The sequence below is a fragment of the Anser anser genome (genome assembly GCF_964211835.1).
Source record: "Anser anser genome assembly, chromosome: 1".
NCBI classification, from domain to species: domain Eukaryota; kingdom Metazoa; phylum Chordata; class Aves; order Anseriformes; family Anatidae; genus Anser; species Anser anser.
In genome coordinates this window covers 158,995,666-159,017,451 of record NC_139720.1, presented here as the reverse complement: position 1 = coordinate 159,017,451, position 21,786 = coordinate 158,995,666, and the positions used below count along the sequence as shown (strand labels likewise).

Genomic DNA, 21,786 nt, shown 5'->3' with positions numbered 1-21,786 from the left:
GCCTGGTGGTACCCTCAGGGCTCTGGCAATTTCTGCTAGATCTGCAGTTCGGGGTGATTTAGTTTTCAGCTGCATGGCAGCTAGGTCTAACACCAGGTGATGGTGGGAACCTGCATCTGAGGACCTCACAGGAGGAGGATCGTCCTTTGGCCACAGCTTGTTCTTGCCTGTGAGTTTCTGTAACACCAGTCTAACCCCGAGAGCTCACTTCTGCAGTAGCGCTATAACCAATCCTGTCAGAAGCCCACTGTTCCTATCCAAAGCATACCCATCTGTAGAACAGTTGAAGGCTGCAGGAAAAAGTCTCTAGAAAATTGCCATTTGGACAGCTGGGCATATATGCTTTATCAATTTATATCAGGCCTTTAACTATAAAATCATTGCCAAAGCTGTACCAAGGCCTAGAAACATATAGGATGTAATTTAAGGATCACATGAGACCCAGGGGCAAGACAGATGTGTGGATACCATCACTCTTCTCATTTCAGCAGTCAGGCTGACTGTCATGTGGCTGATGCAGGTAGGCAGAGTGTACGTTCTTTCCCTCTCCCTCCCCTTCTTTATTTTCTTCCAGCCAGACAGGCTGATTCTGTGAGTCAGTGACAGATTAGCTAGCGCCTTAATTTTAAGCTACACTGGCCCTTTAGAATAGTTTATTGTAAATCAATTTGCATTTTGATAATATGTGCTGTGCTGTCGTTTTCTTCTCTAGAAACTTGTGTGATTCATTTCTTTCTCTCCCCACTGTTACATTTTTTTGCATGAATGCACCATCTTCTTGGAAGGCATGAGCCCGCAGGGGCTCACATCGAGATAGGTCAGTTGTTAGAAGAAATAAGCAGCAACAGAAAAGTGATGGCTGCCAGTCTTGCGGGATTTCTGATTTGGCATGCTGCCACGTGACCAAAATTTTTCACATCAGACTGGCATGAAATCCACCTCCAGTCTGAGGGGGTCAAACTCTGGGTGCAGTGGGGAGGCAAGAATACTATTGGTCTTTTCCCCTTATGAGGTTTTGCAGGTTTGGTGAGGGGTCAGCTTACATTGCACATGGGACGATTTTAGAGAGACTTTCCTTACGTCATCTACCTGTGTGTGCATGTGTGTGTAATGACTGGGAAAACAAACAAACAAACAAACAAACAAAAGCCATTTATTTGGCAGATGTAGTGTCCTGTTAATAAGCCTCCTTTTTTCCTGTGTGGGTAGGAAAAGCAAAGCAGAATTCCTGTTAGAGGGAAGAATATAGTGAAGAATAAAGTTTCAGGGCCATTGATGGCAGCTGCGGTGGTGCTGCCTCCAGACCTTTTTTTTTGTGCACGTTTCATTTGTCTCCTTTCCTGATTACCAGAACAGCTGGCAGCAGTTGTCCCAGGTCAACTAGAAGTTTAACTAGATATTTTGATTTCATGCATATGTTATAATTCTGAAGAATCCTCTCAAAAATATAGCAAGGTACAATAAACCATGATAATCCTTATGGTTTTAGGTATGTAGGCATGATAACTGTCCCTGAGAGTCCTTCAGCATCTAGTAAGTTGCCTGAAGGTGTGTGTAGAGCTTTACAGTAGTTCAGTTTTGGCTGAAAACTGCAGATATCCAGATCATAGATATTACTCTACATCTTAAAACAGCAAGAGGATATGGTTCACCATGCACACTGGCAATCTCTGTTGAAGGACCTGAGAGATGATGGTCTATCTTGAATCTAGTGGTATTTTGTGTTTATGAGTCAGTCCCCTAATACCTGCCTAGAGTTGAGGAATTCAGCCTGGGTGAAGACCTGCCTCATGCTGTGGGTGTGATTTATGCAAACCATATTAAGTCTAATGACATGAGAAACAACTCTTTTTAGGCTTTGTCTACCACCAGATCCATGTTGAATTTGGTTACCTCAGAAGGCTGTCTGTTGCCCATTAATAATCTATTTGATAGATTGCAATAGTGGGGACTGTTTCTCAACAGACGGAGGATCTTGAAAGGTTGTATTACCTCCTAGAAAAAGACCTTAAATGTTGTCATTCCTAAATGCCTTGCATTTATACTGTTCTCAGTTGCACATAATAAGATCATACACATAGGAGCAGATCTCCTTTGTGCCAAATCTTCTGTTAAGAATAGAGGGACTTCCTGACTTGCAGAATAGTGTGAAATGTTCCAGGCAGATATTCCCTGACTTTCTGCCAATTGCCCCACTAGTTGCTTAAGGATGATAGATCCATCCTTTTAGTAAAGACTCTTCCTGGAGTAATACTGTCAGAAGTGTCTGTCTCTATGGCAAAGATATATGCAAAGAGCAGAAACAGCAGAGTAGAAAGCAAGAAGATGTGTTCAAAATGAATGTCAAAGAGAAGCACGTGTGTTGCATGTTGCACGAGGGTTGTTACATGATGCACGAGGGTTAGATCATTGGCATTGTGATCTAGTAGAAATGCTGATACTATGCTATGTTTGAAGTGTTGCTGGATATTTTGTTGGCCAATAGGGCCATGAAGTTGATCAGAGTGCTGGAGCACCTCTCCTGTGAAGACAGGCTGAGTGACCTGGGGCTGTTCAGCCTGAAGAAGAGAAGGCTCCAGTGTGACCTCGTTGCAGCTTTTCAATACTTAAAGGGGGCTGATAAAAAAGATGGAGAGCAAATTTTTGCTCAGTCAGATGACAGGACAAGGGGGAATGATTTTAAACTAAAAAAGGGGAGATTTAGATTTAGAGGTTAGTAGGAAATTTTTCACTCAGAAGGTGGTGAGGCACGGGAACAGGTTGCCCAGAGAAGCTGTGGATGCCCCATCCCTGGAGGTATTCAAGGCCAGGTTGGATGAGGCCCTGGGCAGCCTGATCTAGTGGGTGGCATCCCTATCCATGACAGGGAGGTTGGAACTGAGCATGCTGCCTAGTACAAACAAATAATTTAGTATAGATGTAGTTTTTTCTTTTTTTCCTCTCTTTTTTTTTTTTTCTTTGAAGAACATAACTATCTACTCCCAATTCAAATATGGCAATGTCTCCCTCGCCCATATGTTATGGAACTATGCCTCCTGTGAGGTGAAGACTATGTGCAAAACAAACAAAAAACCAAACCAAACCAAACCAAACCAAAACTGCTACATTTGTAGATGTATACCTGGTGCCAGCTGTTCTGCAAAGACTGCAAGATGTCTGTTCTACACACTATACCTAACAGATATTAACCGCCCTGTCTGCCTTCCACAAAGTATTAGTGACCAAGAAGGCAGCTAGCACTTGTTGCAATCTCAGTTTAACAAACAAACTGCTCAGCTGTGCAAAAGGGAAACTCTGGTATTCCTTGGGGGACACTTGGGATGTACCTATCATGGGCTGAGAAGATGGATGTCTGGTAGGACAGTCAAGGTAGGAGGCTAGACATCGAGCTCTCTCATGTTTTGGGAAGATAATGATATGTGAAAATGGAATGGATGATGGAGAGATATAGATGCTTCTTAGGTGTGATTCTGAAAGGAAAAGCACAGGCTAAGTATTTCAGAAGGAAAAATGTAGAGCTTTATGTAAGTCTTGGTTTTGGCCTCACATTGTCTAATATTGGCTCTGACTGCCCTGGTCATTTTTCCGCTTACGTGGCCCAGAGCAACTTTTCTGCAGAAGGCTATGATTATATATCATCCGGAGAGAGTGTGCCTTTTCCTTTTTTTCTAGGCCACAGAAGGAAAAGAAAAAAATAAACATTTCAGATTTGCCTTTATAGACTCGTATAATTTTATCCAAATGGGACCTATTTATGTCAAGAAAATGGTATTTATTTTTGGAGGCAAAGTTTAAAACACACTTTTGTGATAGAGAGAACAAACTGTATCAATAACAAAAAGTTACTTCCTTCAAACATAAATCATTTTAAGATCATTACTTTTTCTTCACAAACAATTGTATCTCTGTTGTGTTTCTTTGAAATTATTACTTTTTTATTATTATTTTTTTTTTAATCAGAACTAAAGCTTCATTTTACTTCTTATAGAGAGGATGCAATCAAACATATAATATGTTGTCTCAGGCTCATGTTAATGATGACCCAGAAATTTAAAGTATTTTACTTTGTCGTTCAGTTGTGTTTTGTGGTTAAACAACGAAGCCCTAATTGTTTGTTTTGATAATCATTTCAAAGCTTTCTTCAGTATTTATTTCTTTGCCAGTATTTATTTCTTTATTTCTTGACTTGATGAATTGATAATCAGTGGTTAAAAGAAATGTGCAGAGTTCTAAGATTATTTAAAACTATTTGTATATCTATATTCATTTAGTTTTATGTATAATGAACTAATAAAAATGGTGTGCACAGAACATCAGAAGAGAAAACTTTTTATGAGACTAAATACGAGGAACTGAGAGGGGTGAACATAACTTTATTTTACTGAATAACTATCTTGGGACACAATAATCTGTTCCTTTGCAGTTCTGGTAACGTGAATGGGAGTTATATACATGTATTAGGAGGCCTGTTTTCCCCAAAGAGATGCTACATTTTGTATCAGTTTCTGCTTAAATAGGCATCTTGGAATAGTTCTTTCTCCTTATTTAGATACGGGAAGGCAGAGAAGAGAATTAATTTCAGATGGCTTTAAGCAAATGTTAGAAAGGTTAACATTCACAGACTTCCAAATATCTTTTGGGCAGCTGACATTTTCAAATACTAAGCTTTTTTCTTTAGCTGAATTACAGTGCTGGGCAGAAAGCAATGGATGTGTGAAATGAAATATGCCATTCAAATACAGAAAAGAAGGGAAAAACTGCTTGTAACTATTACAGAGAATAAAAGGTAAAATTGAAAGCCACTGCTACAAGCTGAGTGTTCTGTTTGAGGCATTTCACATGTACTTGATATATTTTATGTATGAGAAATGCTTGGAAACTTTTTTCTTTCACCAAAATATCTCCAAGAGTAATTTATTTTCAGATGAGGAAATTGTCTATTGAAATGAAAGAAAGATGTGGTTTAAAATTCCACAAAACGACATTGCAAGCTGAACCTGAATAGCAGACGGTGTTGGTAACTGGACTAACATGTCTGAGTACCATTTTGGATTCAAGCTGGAGTAAATCTGTTAATTTTTTTGCTTTAAAACTGATATGCCTGTAGCATGCATCTCTATAGTGGGAAACTTGAATATGCATCACTGACATGCATATAAGATACATCAGATTATTGCTGGGATACAAAAAGGGTTAGCAAAAATTATATTTGTGACTACAGTATAGATACATGCCAGTCATTGACTTAATTAAATACAATGTGTTAAAAAATTTCCCAGCAGTACTACATCTGGATATTTTGAATGAACCCATTTTTTGCAACAGAAAGTAGATTTTAGAGAAATGGGAATATACAAATGTTGATGCCTACAGTAATGGATTTGCTAATCAGTCATGAACATTTTTGTAGCTTCCTTAAAAAATCAAGTCTGTGCAGTGATGCTACATCTGCCAGTTCTCCTGGTAGCTTCTGGATCTTGTAGCCTTCATCAGCCAGATTTAACAAAAGAATAGGTGCCACTCAGTCATGGGAAATTGCAAGGATTTTGACTAAGTTGATTCATGTACCAAAAAGGAAGGCAGGGAGCTAGTAGTACTGAAGCTGGAGGAACTACTGCTAGATGGAACTGAAGATCATAGGGAGGATTTGGTGATGAAAGACTGCTAAATTCTGAGAAGCAGGGGGCGTAGATGTAGCAGGACCTGTCAATACTATTGCGGGATGGTGAACTGTCAGAGGAGAACAGAATTGCAGCAGGGTAGTTGTAAGGATGAGGTGGAGGTGAGACGCAGTTTTATTTCAGTGAACATAGGCAGAGGGAGCATATGAGAAGGTAGATGTAAGTCCAAGGTACACCAGGTTTTAACCATAGTATTATGGTTAAACCATAGTATTAATGGGACAATTTAGAAGTCTTTAATTAAAGACATGTTTCTCTCCTACATTCATGGAATTTGGCTGTAACGTGTCCAACCTAAGAACCATGGGCAGTTCATAAGGACCTTAAGATAAACAACTCAGCATTTCAATATGCCAATGCTTGGTATTTTATTTCAGGAATATTAGTTCTTGTTTTAAACATAACTGCATAAAAACTTATGTGCATCCCTTGCAACAAGAACTCATAACAGGTGTCTTCTTAGCTGTAGCCACTAGTAACCTTTTCAGGTGTTTACTCATCTTACTCCTTAAATTCTTTGCTGAGCAGTGAAAACAGTTTCAAGAGGAGCATGAGGAGTACCACACACTTAGGATGCAGTATCACAATCAGAACCAGAAGGAGTGCGTGGGTGCTCTAGTTACTTATTTATCTGAAAGAACAGCTGTAAATATTTAAAAGGTGATTGCTGGAAATGGAATCCACAGTGGATACTTAAACTGGAAAAAATGATAGGATTTCATACCCTTCTTTCTTTTCTCTGCACATTTTCTCTATGAGCTGTGCCCCCTGCCAAGGGACATCTTCATGTTTAGGGTTTTTAGATAACTATTTCTTGTCATGCTCTCTGTACAGAGCTCAGTTACCCAACTCACTATCAGTTCTGCTGGAGGTACAGGGACCTTCATTTGATCTGGACCTCTATTTCTTTTTCAGAACTCCATATATATATATATATATATTTAACTGTACATTTGGCTGCATTAGGCAAAGCTGTCTGCTCATCCAGCCCATATTTCAACAGTTTCTGCATGAAGACCTTATGGGGGACAGTGTCAAAGGCCTTACTGAAGTCCAGGAAGATGATATTGCCTGCTCACCCATCAGGCTGGTGATTTGATTATAGAAGGCTATCAGGTTGGTCGGGCATGACTCCTCCTTATCTTACATACAGTTTATAAAATTCAAGGACAGGAAAGTGCTTGGTGGTGGGGGAAGTCTAAGTTTTTTCATGTTGTGTGAGGTTTGAGAGCAGGGAGTTGTCAGGTTTTCTTCCATTCTGACAATTGCATGTATTGATTTTCCTGAAATTTCGTTTTCCCTTTTTTCTTTTTCAGATCTATTTGTTTGCTTGGATTTCCTGAACTACAGTGACCTTATTTTATATCTCAGAGCATCCCCTATGTTCAGTGCTAGTTGTACTTTGTCAGACCTGTTCTGCTCATCTGTAGTACTTGAAAATGTTATATAAGGAGACATGGGTTTTGACTTTTCTGTACTTGTATCTAAAATTCCTTCTTCCAAGATCAGTGAGAACTGATGCACAGAGAATGCAGCCATGGAGACAAAATCACTCTGTGCTTGCTTTAAAGAATTTCAATATTGCTATAACTATGCTAAGATTATGGAAACTGCTTCCATGTTCTCTTATCCTGGCAGGAATATACTGTCACTGCATATATGAGATCAGTTAGTAACTGTAAAGTATATTCTGCATAGTTTTAGGACCAGACTTACTGTTTTTACAATTTCTGTTCAGCATGTATCTTACCTACACAGCCCTTCACAATGCTTTTTCCTATGCAAGAATTACTAGAATGTGCTTACAGCTTAGCAGGATACTATCACTGTCAAAATCTTTCCCTTACACTTTACTTTTGTGTTTGCCAACAGCAGTGCAAAAATACTGACATTTTACAAGGGAACAACACTTTTCTTTGGAATAGGATTTATTTCTTGAGATATATACTGTATCAAACTGATAAAGCTCTGTAGATGAATCTGGTAAGGAACTGACAGTCGATATATGTTATTATTTATAGTGCATTATTAAAAAAAAATAACTATTTCTTAGTTGATTCAACATCCAATACAGGATTTGTTCTTGTCACATTCTATTTAGTTTGTTTTATATATATATAGATATATTGTTTCAGTAAAGCATTATAGCAAGACTACTTGGTCAAATTCCTTTCTTCTTCTTTCCATTCTTATTGCATTTCTTCCATGTCTTCTTCCCATTTCTAATTCTGTTTGAAGCATTTCATTTGTATAAGTTATTTGTAACCTATACAGATGTGTTGGGGAGACTAGATATGTTGAAGAGAACAGAGCAGTAGAGACACTAAGAACCAAGCACAACCTTTGTTTTTTATTTTTGTTAAAAAGATTGCAATACCCCCAAACATAGAATGGTATTTTAGGAGCAGTAGTGACTTCAAATTGATTGCCTTTAAGAATATCTAAGATCATTTTATATCATTTGTAATTTGTGCTTTCACACTTAACTGGTACTTAAAAAGCGTTCTGGTGTTTGCTAGGCAGGATCTGAGTGACAGTAGGAATTGAGCTATATAATTAGGACTCCTGGAGTTTGACTTCACAGGCCCTTTGAACTGTCACAAAGTATTTATGTCTAGAATGTACACTATGTGTGCGTGTTTGTGATTAAAACACACACATACACACACACACACACAAAACCCAAAAAAACAAAAACAAAAACAAAATATCTGTGAGAGGAAAAAAGAACAAAAGATGTTAATAGTCTGAATAGGAGTACGACCCGTTCTGCTTTAGATCATAAATTGTTGATTAAGTGGCTATACTAGCTGCTGTTCAAGTCAACAAATAATATTCAAGGGAATTTGTATTTTGCTCAAGTTCCTCATTAGGGATACACTGGAGGCCCTACTAACTCTTCTTGATATAATATTGTGACTTCATTTTACACAGTCTGTTGCTCCATGTTTTTTTTTGTTGTTGTTTTGTTTTGTTAGGAATTCTCATGTGTTTTTGACCAAATATGTTTGGAAGGTCTATTTCAAATCTTACCACAGAAATTATCTTTGCTCCTGGCCTGAGGCTATAATGAAATGTCTCCTGTGGTTGCATTCTTTTTATCATTTTACCTTGCACAAAAGCAATTAACACTTCAGAATCCTGTAAGCACTGATGATCATTTTTGTCATTTAGTTTAGAGTTCAAAGTTGGGAATTGACAGATTACTTTGCTTTAGTATATGATATTCCTAGCACTGCCTTAGGTTACTGACCTAGACAGTATTGTATTTTTAATTTTGGCAGTGAGTTTGCCTGTATTTGGACCCCAGGCTTATGAGTTTAGACATTATATACGATAGTAATTCACTCATTTTCTTTTGAGTATTTGAGCACTGATCAGATTTTCTGCTTTCATTGATTTCCAGTAGGTGGCATCCATGCATAACAAAACTCTCTGAGACTTTTCTAGTCGGAGTGCTATTATATTTGTTCAAGAGAAAAGGGCATTTCAGTAGTAAACCAGATTACTAATTAAAAACAATATGTATATATTACTCAAATGCCAGCTTCTGAACATTTTATTTTTGATTTCTCATCTTTCTATACTCCAACAATTACTTGAACATTTATTTCTTTTTCTTTTCTTTCTGGACTTGTAGAACCTAATGCCCATTCTCAAAGAATACTCATGCGTTCACTTCACATTTTCTAGGTCTTATACAGCTATTAGACACTAAATTTGATGGAAAAAAGAAAACAATTAACAGAGGTAAACAAATTTGTAATTTCTAATTTGAAATGAGCATTATTGAACTAATAAAATTAATTAATTACCATATTTGTTCATTAGGCTGGCAAAAGTTTTTGATTATTTCTAGACATTTCATTTACTGTTTAATAACTTTTTATCATTAAAATAGGCACAGTTCTAATCCATTATCATCACAAGCCTGTTCATAGTGTATATTGCAGACATGCCCTTTGACCACTCCCACTTGCTTCACTTCACTTCTGTTAAGTCACAACTTGTTAGTTGACCATGGCCAAACACAACTAAACTCTCCTTTCTGCCTTTTGAAATGGCTGTTAAGTCATCGATTTCCAGACTTCCACAGAAGTACTCCAGTACCTGTATCAAATTTGCTTGGAATTCACTACTGCCTTTAAAAGTTATTAGGTATGTGCTGTCAGACAGGCAATAAAAGAACAGTTCTTTTGAAAAAATCCTCTTCTGTTCTTCCAGGACAGAAAATGTCGAGCTCTCATATCTTTGGAGAAAAGATGAAATACGCAAATACAATTCCCTCCCAAAACACTTAGAAACTGTTACTTTCACTAGTCTGGATTGGATTATTCTGGTCCAGTCAAGATTCTCCGGACCAGTATCTTGATTACATTTTAAAATTCTGAGAAATAAGAGGAACTATGGTACCACTGACTTATAAATCTTTTATCAAATCTGATAGTTCAGCTGCCCTACAGACTTCCCAGCCTGTTTGAGCCCTGAAAAAGGTATTACAAGAAACATGTCTGTAAGAACCCATAGCCTATGTTGAGAAGCTCACCTGAGTTGCAGGGTGGATGACTTAGATAATGGAGCTACTAGTGATTAATGATTGCCTTTGTGAAGGTCCTACATCTAAATCTCTGAAGCTCAACAATCTCAGAGTAATAACTGCCTGTATGGAGGTTCTGGCTTCTGGCTGTGAAATTACATTCCTGCCCATAGGTGATTACAGCTATCAGTAGAAAGAATGTCAGGAAGTTAAATGGATGGAGAGGGTACCTCTTTGAAGGACTGGCAGGAAAATCTGGTGGTGTGGGGTTAAGATCCTACTAGGGGACTGTAAACTGGAGGCATGGTTAGGGTCCTAGTGACAGAATGGGAGAGTGTAGGGTCTGAGGGTAATGGTTTCCTCCTGTATGGGAGAAGGAAGAGATCTAGCTAGGACCCATATGCTCCTGTTGCCAGTGCCAAAAGCTGTGAGAACAAGTGTTAGCTAGGAAGACTGTAGTATTTACTGTGGCTTTATAATTTATAATTTTGGAAACGTGCATTGGAATTATTTGATCTAACAAGCTCTGTTTTTATGTTTCTGATCACTCTATATTTTGGCATCAGAAATTTTAGTCATGCTGAAATTTGATCCTTGCAGTTTTCAGTTTTGCTAATAAAGCGGAATAAGCTAAATGGTTATAAAAGCTGCTTTATAAAAGCCTTTATTTTACTTTATAAAAGCTATTTAAAAATCAACGGTTTCAACTAATCTTCAGGGAATAAAAGTCAACACAGACTGTGGTAAGGATAGACCTATCCCTTTCCTCAAATTGAGAGTAATGCAGCAAAGGTGTCAAAGGGAATAAGATTTGGAATACAACATGAAGAAAATGCTTCAAAGTGTATTATTATACTCCCATGTGCATATTCCCATATACAATGTGCTATGCAGCAACCTTGTAAATTATGAGCATTTGAGAGGTAAATTATTGTTAAATAATGAAAATCCAACCTCAAGTACATGCAAAGTATTGAGCACAATTAAGAATAGTGGTGGCAGTGGTCAGAAACAAGCTAAAATAAATATGCAAAAAGGAAAAATAAAATGAAGACCAGATACTATGAGTAATGCAGAGGCCAGCAGAAAATGCATAGTAATTCTGTCTAGTGCCCTTAAGTGACAGTGATTCCATTTCAAAATCAGTCAAATGGGTAAATATGATAGAGATTGATTACATAGTTCAGAGCAAAAAGATGTAAGCAGGAGAACTTCACTAAAGAATCTGCTGGCTTTTTCTCCTCCCTTTACTGCAACCAGAATGGATTTCAGTTCCTATTTTGCATTTTATATTTTAGTTTCATCATTTGGTCAAGATAAGCAGTAAGAAACCTTCTTTAAATTTAAAGCACAGAAGCTGTGATGCTGCTGGGGAAAGGTTCCAGAGCTCACCTCCTGCTCACTCAGAGCACTGACTGATTGCTCTTTGAAGTATCAGCATAACGCTGTTAGTCTTCTGGTAGTACAGCAGACTAAATATATTAAAATTCACAGGAGTGCTATCTGTTGCACAAGGCAGTTTTCTGCATTAACTGAATTAACAGACCAGATCAGCTCTTCCATGTCTTTGAAAATACTAGTAGTAAAATAAGAAAAATCATCTTAGTTTGGTACAGAAAAAGTTGGGGTTACTGGTAAAAAGAACTTTTTAGATTCTGTAAGATTTTAGACTTTGTTTTTCTAAATGATGAGCAACATACATTTATATTAAGCTTTTTATTGAGCTATACTTTACAGCCCTAGAGAACCCCAAGGAACGAATGTACAATCAGAGACATATTGTCAGAAGTTCAGTCTTTTAATCATAGGCATTATTTGAAGTTTAAAATGAGCTGAAATATATGAATATAAAATCCTGATGCATGGTTCCTTGGCAGATCCCTGAACAAAATCCACATATCATGAAGATTAAATTTGCAATCTGCCAATGAAATATGGAAACTATTCTCTCTTGAAACTGAATATGTATGCAGTTTCAAGAAGAGTATCTGGAAAAAGTAGTTAGAATGTTAAAGTAAATACATGTTCAATACAATTTCTGAATATACCTTGTTGGAATAGCAGCGTGCAGAAGGCTATAAACACAAATGTACTACGGTGAAACCAAGTCTGGGTGTATTTTTATAATGCACATACAGGGGCTTTTGTTTAAAAACAGAATAAAATTAAGGATATGGCTATGTTATATGCTGGTGCAAGCTGAGGCAGGACATATCTTTGTCAACAGATGATCCCAACTAAGAACCTTGAGCATGGCTTGAGTCAGTCTGTATGGGATGCTTGCATTTCATTTCCAAGAAAAGATTTTCCTTTGTCTGATCTCAACATTGGGTATCAGCCCTTTTCATCCTTAAGGATGGAGACAGCATGGCTGGTGTTAACACCTAAGTCCAGGAAATCAGAAGTGCTCCCAAGTGGCACAGTATCAGTATAGCCTAAATTTCTGTGGAATGTGCTGAGGAGATAAGATAACATAAATAAAACATCTTTGTACACTTCCGCTTACGTATCTGATAATGCATAGGTCAAAATTCTTTAAGAGTTTGAAAAATGAGTTACAGGTTTCAACTGCCAAGATAGCAAATAATGCCATTTCTTAACAATGATTATATGTGATGTGTGGATGTGCTTTTATCTTTGCATACAACTATGCATCTGAAACTACTCGTTGGAATACCTATGCAACATCCTTAAGTAACTGTCACTCAATAATTGTAACTTTTTCAGTGGTTTCTAACACTGCCTATTCTTATTAGTTCCAGTAGTTTCAATGGGAGGATGTACCTCAGAGCATATTTTTATGCTTATCATTTCATTACTGCTCTGTGCTTTGATATCACAAATGTATGTCAAACTGTCTAACAAGCTCCTCAGTAACCTGCCCTGAATGGTGTCAAGAGTTGTCCTGGTGCTTGGAGCCATCCAGGGCTGTTTCTCAGCAAATGGCCAAACTTGGAATCTGACAAAATGGCTCAGGCTCTGTAATTAGACCTCCCATGTGCTACTCCTATGTTGTTTTCTCACTGAATTCACAAGAGGTTAGCTGTGCATCTCACCGTCCCCTACATTGAACTGCAGCCACTCCACCACTGGGGACATCCCCTTAGTGGAAATTCTGACAATTTGAGACAGATCTACTGAGACTTCCAAAGTGTAATAGTAATAGGAAATACTGGTATATATTTCCCAAGGTGTTTCCTCTCCTTTGATGGATGGACCACTTGGTGGCTAAGAAATTGGCTGGATGGTTGCACTTAAAGAGTTGTGGTCTATGGCTCAATGTCCAGGTGGAGATCCTCAAGGAGGATTGAGTAACATTCCTCAGGGGCTGGTATTGGGACCGGCACTGTTTAACATCTTTGTCAGTGACAGGGACAGTGGGATTGAGTGTACCCTCAGCAAGTTTGCTGATGACACCAAGCTGTGTGGTGTGGTCAACACACTGGAGGAAGGATATGCCATCCAGTGGCTTGAGAGGTGGGCCTGTGTGAACCTCATGAAGTTAAACAAGACCGAGTGCAAGGTCCTGCATTTTGGTCAGGGCAATCCCAAGCACAGATGCAGGCTGGACAAAGAATGCATGAGAGCAGCCCTGATGAAAAGAACCTGGGGGTGTTGGTTGGCGAGAAGCTTGACATGAGGCAGCAAGGTGCACTTGCAGCCCAGAAAACCAAACATACCCTGGGCTGCATCAAAGGAAGCATGGCCAGCAGGTCAAGGGAGGTGGTTCTCCCCCTTTACTCTTATGAGGCCCCACCTGAAATTCTGCGTTCAGCTCTGGGGACCCCAGCATGAGAAGGACATGGAGGTATTAGAACAAGTCCAGAGAAGGGTCACGAAAATGATCAAGGAGCTGGAGCACCTCTCCTACAAAGACAGGCTGAGAGACCTGGGGATTTTCAGCCTGGAGAACAGAAGGCTCCAGGGAGACCTTATAGCAATCTTCCAGTACCTAAAGGGAGCCTACAGGAAAGCTGAAGAGGGACTCTTTGTCAGAGAGTATAGCGACAGGACAAGGGGTAATGGCTTTAAACTAACAGAGGGTAGATTTAGATTAGATGTTAGAAAGAAATTCTTTTCTCAGAGGGTGGTGAGGCACTGGAACAGGTTGCCCAGAGAAGCTGTGGCTGCCCCATCCCTGGAGATGTTCAAGGCCAGGCTGGATGGGGCTTTGGGCAACCCGGTCTAGTGGGAGGTGTCCCTGATCATGGCAGGGGGGTTGGAACTGGTTGATCTTTAAGGCCCCTTCCAACCCAAACCATTCTATGATTCTATGAGTACATTTCATCTGTTACTTTTGTCACTTCCAGCTCCTTCTTACTATTCATTTATCTTCTGAGGGAGCAGAAACAACAGAATCTGTTGAATATGTTGCCATATTTATACTTTTATACCTTTAGCATTCATCTCTGGCCTTAGTTTGTTACATACTCTGCTGATTTTATCTTGAAGGTAGAGAATTCAACAGAAAACCTTTATTTTTAATTTTTTTTTCTTTCAGTTACTGCCCTCCTTTTTTTTAATTTTTTTTCTTAGATGTTAAAGGACAATAATTAAAATAAAATCAGGTGGCCTAGCATGCTAATCACACCTGATCAAGATAATATTTGTGGTGATTATGTGACTTGGTTTTATGCTAATAGATCTACATCAAGATTTTTTGCACCTTCTCTCAGCTTATTTAAGATTTTACATAGCACTTTATTTATAAAGAGCAGAGTTGTTTACTAACTTTAATGATAGCATTGGGCTTAAAGATACTTTGTCTTTTTTTCTTTCACAATGTGAGTGGGAGATTTTGGCTTCAGAGGCTGCTGTAGTTCCTTTGCAGCAGGTGCCACCAAAGGCTTTTAATAAATGAACTTTGTCTGTTCTTGAACTTCTCAGGAGGGAATTTCCATGGGTTTAGCTCACTGTTCTGGTTAGAGCACTAGTTTCATTATTATTGCCAGTTTACCTTCGTGCCAGGGAGATGCTCTGTTATATATGGCTTTAGAAAAATCAGACAATCTCTTTAATGTTTTGAATGGGTAAAGTGTCCAAAACAGTCTAACTGGCTGATCTTTTTCCTATGCTTGTGGACTTAAACAGCTTCATCGATAACAATGAGGTTTTAGGCTATTGAATGTCCTCTACATCGGCCTAGATTTTTACTTAAGTCATTTTGAATTGTACAACAAAAGCAACCACTGCAGATGTACAGGCATGACTAAGGTACCCATTTAATGTATTAGGCCAAACGGAGGAGCACATGTACATGTTTATATGCATAATTTTAAATATGTGCATATTAAAATGGGAAAAAATAAATCATACTGAATGAATTGGATGCTCACTGAGCCATTGTTTGTAGGTTGCACATTAGATATCAGTGTTATGGATAAATTTGGAGCTTTTAAAGAGTGCTTGCATAGAGAGTCATAGAGGAAAAATGCTGAAGTGCTGTTTTCTTTAAGTTACAGTTCTTGTTTTTGTTTTTCCTATATTCATCTTAAAATTATTATGAAGCAGTATGTGATGAAAACAGAAAAGAAAAAATTAAAGAATTTAAATCTATGTATAAGTAGATAAAACATTATTATTATTATTATTAATTATTATTATTAATTATTAATTATTATTATTAATAATAATAATAATAATAATTTTATAGCACTGCTCTTCTTAATGAGATTTAATTTGGCAAGGAAAGTTTTACATGGGGGACTTTGGGAAAACTGATGCCAGATTAAGTTTTCCCTCATATTGCATATTGAAATGCAGAATTTAAGCAAGACTCAATTGTTTTCTTATATCATTATCTTTTGGAATTTTCAAAGCTTATATATCTCTATTTCAGATATGTACCCCACATGGGATATCATTAATAAAAGCTTTGCTGGCATTCTGCATTTGATCACACTAAAATGAGACTCTCTGTTCAAAGTGCATGTTCATGATACCCAGAAGGGAACCTGTTATCCCATAAGTGTTAACACAATTCAAGAAATACTTTTCTTATCCTGTAGTCTTAAGAACAATAGCTATTGCAAACTAAGTGTTAAATTTATTTATTAAGCTGATTTATGGAGTTCTTATCACTGAAAGCCACTTCAGGTGCCATGCATAAAATAATCCAGTCATTTTCCCAGACCCAGTAGCACAGCTGGTGACACAGAACATTGCTGTCTCTTTGTAACCATCTGGCAGGGAAGTAAATCAGATAAACTGGTCATGAATCAATTCTTTCAAACTGGAATAATTTAAAGCATGGCATGACTCTAAAAGTAGCTTTTTAAAAATGTCAGTAGAAGACGGTTCATATACTTAATTAGAAAATAAGAAAGACAGAAATTCAGAACAGATTATATTCTCTAGTGTTGTTGCTGTGCACAATGTATTTCAATGCTTAAATAATGTCATTTTCAAATCCTTTTTATTTGATTTTCATATCTTGTTAGCTCCTTGAATGTATTTGAATCTCTGAGAAAAATTACAAGATGACTATTTATTTGTTAATAACAAAACTTATTCTTTTTTTTTTAAATCTTACTACATTATGAAATTTGCAGAATCTATTAGCTCAATTTTAATGGAATATTTACCTTGTGTGATGGAAATGAATGGAATATTACCAGAAAGCAGTATCTATCCATGGTCTTATTAATCAATGTAAATTATTTCTTTTTGCTTTCATAGAGAGAAAATAATGATTAAATGGTTGCACTTCTTCCATACTTTGCATTTAACAATTTTTACTCCTCTATTTATTTTGTGGCTGTAAATCTGTGTAGCTTCTGAGGATCAGGTTCAAAATGTTTATACTATTCATTGCTCTAACTGATTGTTCAGCGGTAAAAATTGTTCAACATACTCTTCATTCTGGAAGCATTTAAATTATCATGTTGACTGTAATGGAAATATTCAAAAAGTTAAGCATATAGTAAGACGTTTCACCAGACTAGATGTTGGTTATCCATCCTCTTTAAAATAAAGCCATTACCAAGAGCTACCATGTTTCTATTTTCTTCTGACCATGCTTGGCCTTTTATGCTTGGCAAGAGCAAAGGTTTTGGTGTTTGATTTGTGTTGTAACTACAATAAAATATCACAGTAGGCAATTTCCTTCTTTAGGCTAAGGACTCTTACTATACATATGACTTCTGTGATAAGTTCTGCATCAGCTACTAGCTACCACAGTGGTAACTAAATTTTGTATGGCTCCAGTTCTATTTAGAATTAAAGGTCACAACAGAAATTAATTTTAACAGAAACATTTTCCCCACAGATGGTCATTTCACTGTGTTGTTTCTGTCAGAATGAAATTGTGTCATATATCTTTTTCATAAAACATTACTTAAAACAAAAACTTTTAGTTTTAAGTGGCTATTTCTTTTTTCAGTCTAGGTACCACAGAAATGTTGCTTTTTTTTTTTTTTTTTTCTATCACTGAGAACCCCATTATGCTTCATAAAAAACAATGGAAGCTTTGTCATGGAATATCATTCCTTGGGATTATTTTGGAAAAAAAAAAGTTTGTTGTCTATTTTTTTATTTCTTTCCATAAATGGTGTCACTAGCCCCACTGATACTAGTACTATAATGTCACTGATAAGATATTTATTAGGAAAAATATTATTTGTAAAAGCCAAACGTTTTAGCGAAAGCAAAAACATATTTTCTGCCTTGCATGTTGTATACTGTCAACCAGCAGCCTACCTGAAAGTTCTACTTCAACTTAGAGCAGTATTTTATCATGAACATGTTCTATTTGCATCATGTTCTATTTGTATTTTTAATATTAATGTCAATATCAGAGGTTATTCTCTACTTTTACAAGATCTTTGATCAGATATTATAGTTATCATCACAGTGGATATAAGGTTTAGACTGCAGAGGTTTGGGTTTTACACCTTAATTTGCAAGTAGCTGTATGTTTACTGTTGTATGAAGATAGTGACCAACAGCAAGCTGAAAGATTTAAACATTTCCATCCATATTTCAAACTTTTAATCTGATTGAAGCACATCCACATTGTATTTGGGAAGAGTAAATCTTAGGATATCTGCTAGTGGATCAGCAGTAGTGTGCTTGTGCTTACAGCCAAATGCCTGAATTATCCAGAGGAGGGAATCTACATTGTGGACTGCATGAACCTTCATTATTCCCAATGCAGGGGAAGGAAAGAATTGTTTATTCCTGATTATTGTACCAGGACAGCTATTTCTAGATGGTAGAATTCTTGCAGAGATATTTTTTCTTCATCGTTGTATTATATTAAATCATGACATGTATGTAGAAAAACAAACTGTGATTATTTTGAGTATGACTAGTCAGAAATTTGTTAGAATACCACTGAATCAGACCATGTTTAAAAACTACAAGCAACTTAACTGTTATCCTGTTAATTCTTCTGGTCTTTAACTCAGACTAAATTTATAATTTATAAATTGTAATTCAGCTGTTCAAAGTGATAAGTGAATAATGCTTTCTTAAAAAAACTTTTCTGCTAATTAGTACAGTTGTGACTGCTGTACAGTAATACATTTATTAGGTATCGTTTTTTTTTTTTTTTGGTTCAGTTTAAAAATTGGATAAATTAAAATGGAAGGATGTGAAGGACTGAAGAATGAATTCCTGAGATTTTTTATTTATTTATTTTTTTAAGAGAAAACATCTCAAGTGTAAATTATTCCTAGAATTCATAAATGCTACAGTTATGCATCTCAAGGCATATTGCTCAAAGATAACTTCCTCTGGTCTAATCTGTCTTCATCCCTCTCACTCAGCTTTGGTTCTTAATCCAAATGCTCAAAATCTGTTTTAAATTCAAATGTTATATCTAAATCACTTCTATGCAAATGTTTGCCCTGTATTTGTGTCCCCATGTGCTTATCATTCAAATGTCTGAAGCTCAGTAAGGTGCTTATGCACAATGATGTCTATGTCATCAGGTGCTATATGGATTTGGACAGCACACAGTATAGCAAACCTGTTTATGTTCCTAAGCCAGGATGTGATGTTACTTAGAAATTACACTGGCAACTTTTAAATATTAAAATATATGGAAATATAGCATCATCTTTATTCTAGCCTTAAAGCAGACCTGTTCTTCTGCCTTTCAAAGACTCTCTCTTGTACTTTTTTTTTTTTTTACCACCGATATAGTGTTATTTAATCCTATGTATAGAATTTTCTGTTCTTTCCCTTCAAATGTATATTGCTACAGTGTAAAATGATTAAGAACACCAGAAATACCCTTTCCATTTAGACCAGTGATCTAAATAGATCCAGAGTCCAATACCTTATCTCTAATAGTAGCAATAGGAGGTACTATTAGGGGAGAATGTGATCCTGGTCACCATCTTTGCTCCATTCCTGCTACATTCTTCTAGCATTCACAATAGTTGTATTAGAGCTATTAGCAGATACATTCCTGCCTGTCCCTTTTGATACGTGTTAATGGACACGTTTAAGGTCATCCAGGAATTTGTTGAATTCCTCTATGAAACTTCTAATACTGTTCACCTTCACAGTCTCCTTCGGCAAAAAGTTCCACAAATGAACTTCCTGATCTACTTTCTTTTATCTCTCTGAAATTATCTATTATTAGTACCATCAAAAGCATTCTTGCACAACTTTAATATTGCAGAATTTGGTGAATAATATCTTTGCATTCAGCATATCATCAATCCTTATGCCTCTGCCCTGTCAGTCACTCAGTCACACTTCTATTTTGTCAGCTTAATTCACCTCAATAACATATCTGCTCAATTGCCTCCCTTGCAAATTGTAGAGTGCCAGCTTATTCATCGTCTCTTGATGTGGCAGTTGCTCCATCCTTGTTATCCTTCTATACCTTCCTTACCTTTTTTTTTTTTCCTTTGGGAGGGAGGGGGGCGGGGGAGGAAAGGGAGGGAGAGGATGATGAAGGGAGACCAGAACTGCAAGCATGTAAGATGCCAAGGTTCCAAGATTTGATATGGCAAAAAAATATCACCTTGGTCACTAGATCCTTTCTAACAATACATGAAATATCATCAGAACTTTGTTGACAGGTCAAATTTTCAAGATTTGTCAAAATTAACTTCAAAATCCTCTCTCTGAATTGTAACTGAGTCCTGAGCATCACATAGTCTTGGTTGAGATTATTTTTCTCTAGCGACAGTACTTTCTTTACCTACATTGAATTGTATCTGCCAGTCACTCAGTCTTGCAAAGTCTTTCTGGAGGGCCTTGCCAATGACGCTGCATTTGAATAGCAGAAAGAGTTTAGTATTATCTACAGAAACGAAAATTAAGTAGCAGCTATGTTTGTTTGTTTGTTTTCTTTGTTTGTTTTACCCTTAGGAATTGACTGAATGGAAAAAACATAATGTCATTTTTCTTCAGTAAGGTGATACCTTTAAAATTTTATGCTTTGGTGAAACAATATAATTCTAAAATATGTAAATGTTGAATCCTGTTTAGTTTTACATGCTGGCAGATTTCAGATACATGTTTCTAACTTTGTATCTCATGCATAAGTATGTATGCCCAACAAATTTCATTACAGTTATACGTTTAATTTTGAAAGGACCATATTCTGTAGCAGTTTTCACACTAAAAAAATATTGTAGCTAGAATTCTGATTACATTTTCCTTCAGAAAACCTTTCTAGGAATTTTTTTCCTTAGGCACTTCACACTATGCCTGCTGGGTGCAACGAAGAATAAGACAATGCTGATGTCGTAAATAAATCCTTACAGGGTGTACAGTCATCTCAGTTCAGTTTTCATACAGAATAAATAGTAACTGTTTTTTTTTCATATGAAACATTCATGATCTGTAAAAACAGAGAAATCCGTGGAAATTCTTTTTTATTAAAAAAAACCACATGTACCATTGTATGTGATGTATATGCCATTTAAGAGCATGCTGCCTAATGAATACAAAATTCTATTCGTTTCACATGAATGGCCTCTCAGTGATTGATCTTGTACTCAGCTGCGTACTGCACTGTAGTGATCTTTTTGAAGGCTTCCTGGGAGGACTGTCAATCATAACAAATACATGTGTGTAAATGCCATTTGCACAAATGTATGTTTTACGCATGTAAAGAACAGTCTTTCTCCAATTCATAGGCCAAGATTACTACACTCTAGAGAGTGCTTTTTTTAGGCTGTACTGCTACTCATGTAAGTCTGGCTCATTGCACCTCTGCAGACCTTCAGCAGTGCCTCAGCAGGCTTTAGAGCATCAGGCACCACCACATACACATACTGCAACTGAGAAATTGCCACAAATATTCGCTCTTTAATATAGAAAAAGCACAGATGATGGGCTGGCACAGCTCCCTCATATTATTCTAAACACTGAAGTAAAAAGAAGTCCCATAAAAGAACCATTGCATCTTGGGGTCAGAGCTTGCTTAAAGCAATATAAAGCTCAGAGGAGGGATTGGTTCTCGGTCCTCATCTCCTTAGCAGTAACAAGGTCACAGACAAATATTTTTTAGATTATTTTTCAGTCAGTTCTCTTTCCATAGGAGATTCTTTCTGTGTTTGCCTTTTCATGTTTTCTGTGGAGAGACATGCCTCAATGCAATCT

The 21,786-nt window shown here is 36.9% G+C and overlaps 1 protein-coding gene across 29 annotated transcripts in view; it reads left to right on the top strand.

Annotated features, from left to right (window-relative positions):
- GPC5 (glypican 5) overlaps positions 1–21,786 on the top strand; it is a 778,624-nt gene that overhangs the window by 381,182 nt on the left and 375,656 nt on the right. The window contains exons 7-8 of one of the 29 annotated variants that reach the window (XM_083836996.1): positions 6,685–6,797; positions 6,998–20,055. The exons of 27 other annotated variants lie outside the window; for them this stretch is intronic. In XM_083836996.1, the coding sequence (XP_083693122.1) occupies positions 6,685–6,780 (96 nt within the window). In that variant the 3' untranslated portion in view covers positions 6,781–6,797; positions 6,998–20,055. Of the gene's footprint in view, positions 1–6,684; positions 6,798–6,997; positions 20,056–21,786 lie in introns of those variants that run through there. One more of the 29 variants, XM_083837005.1, reaches the window with a different exon arrangement.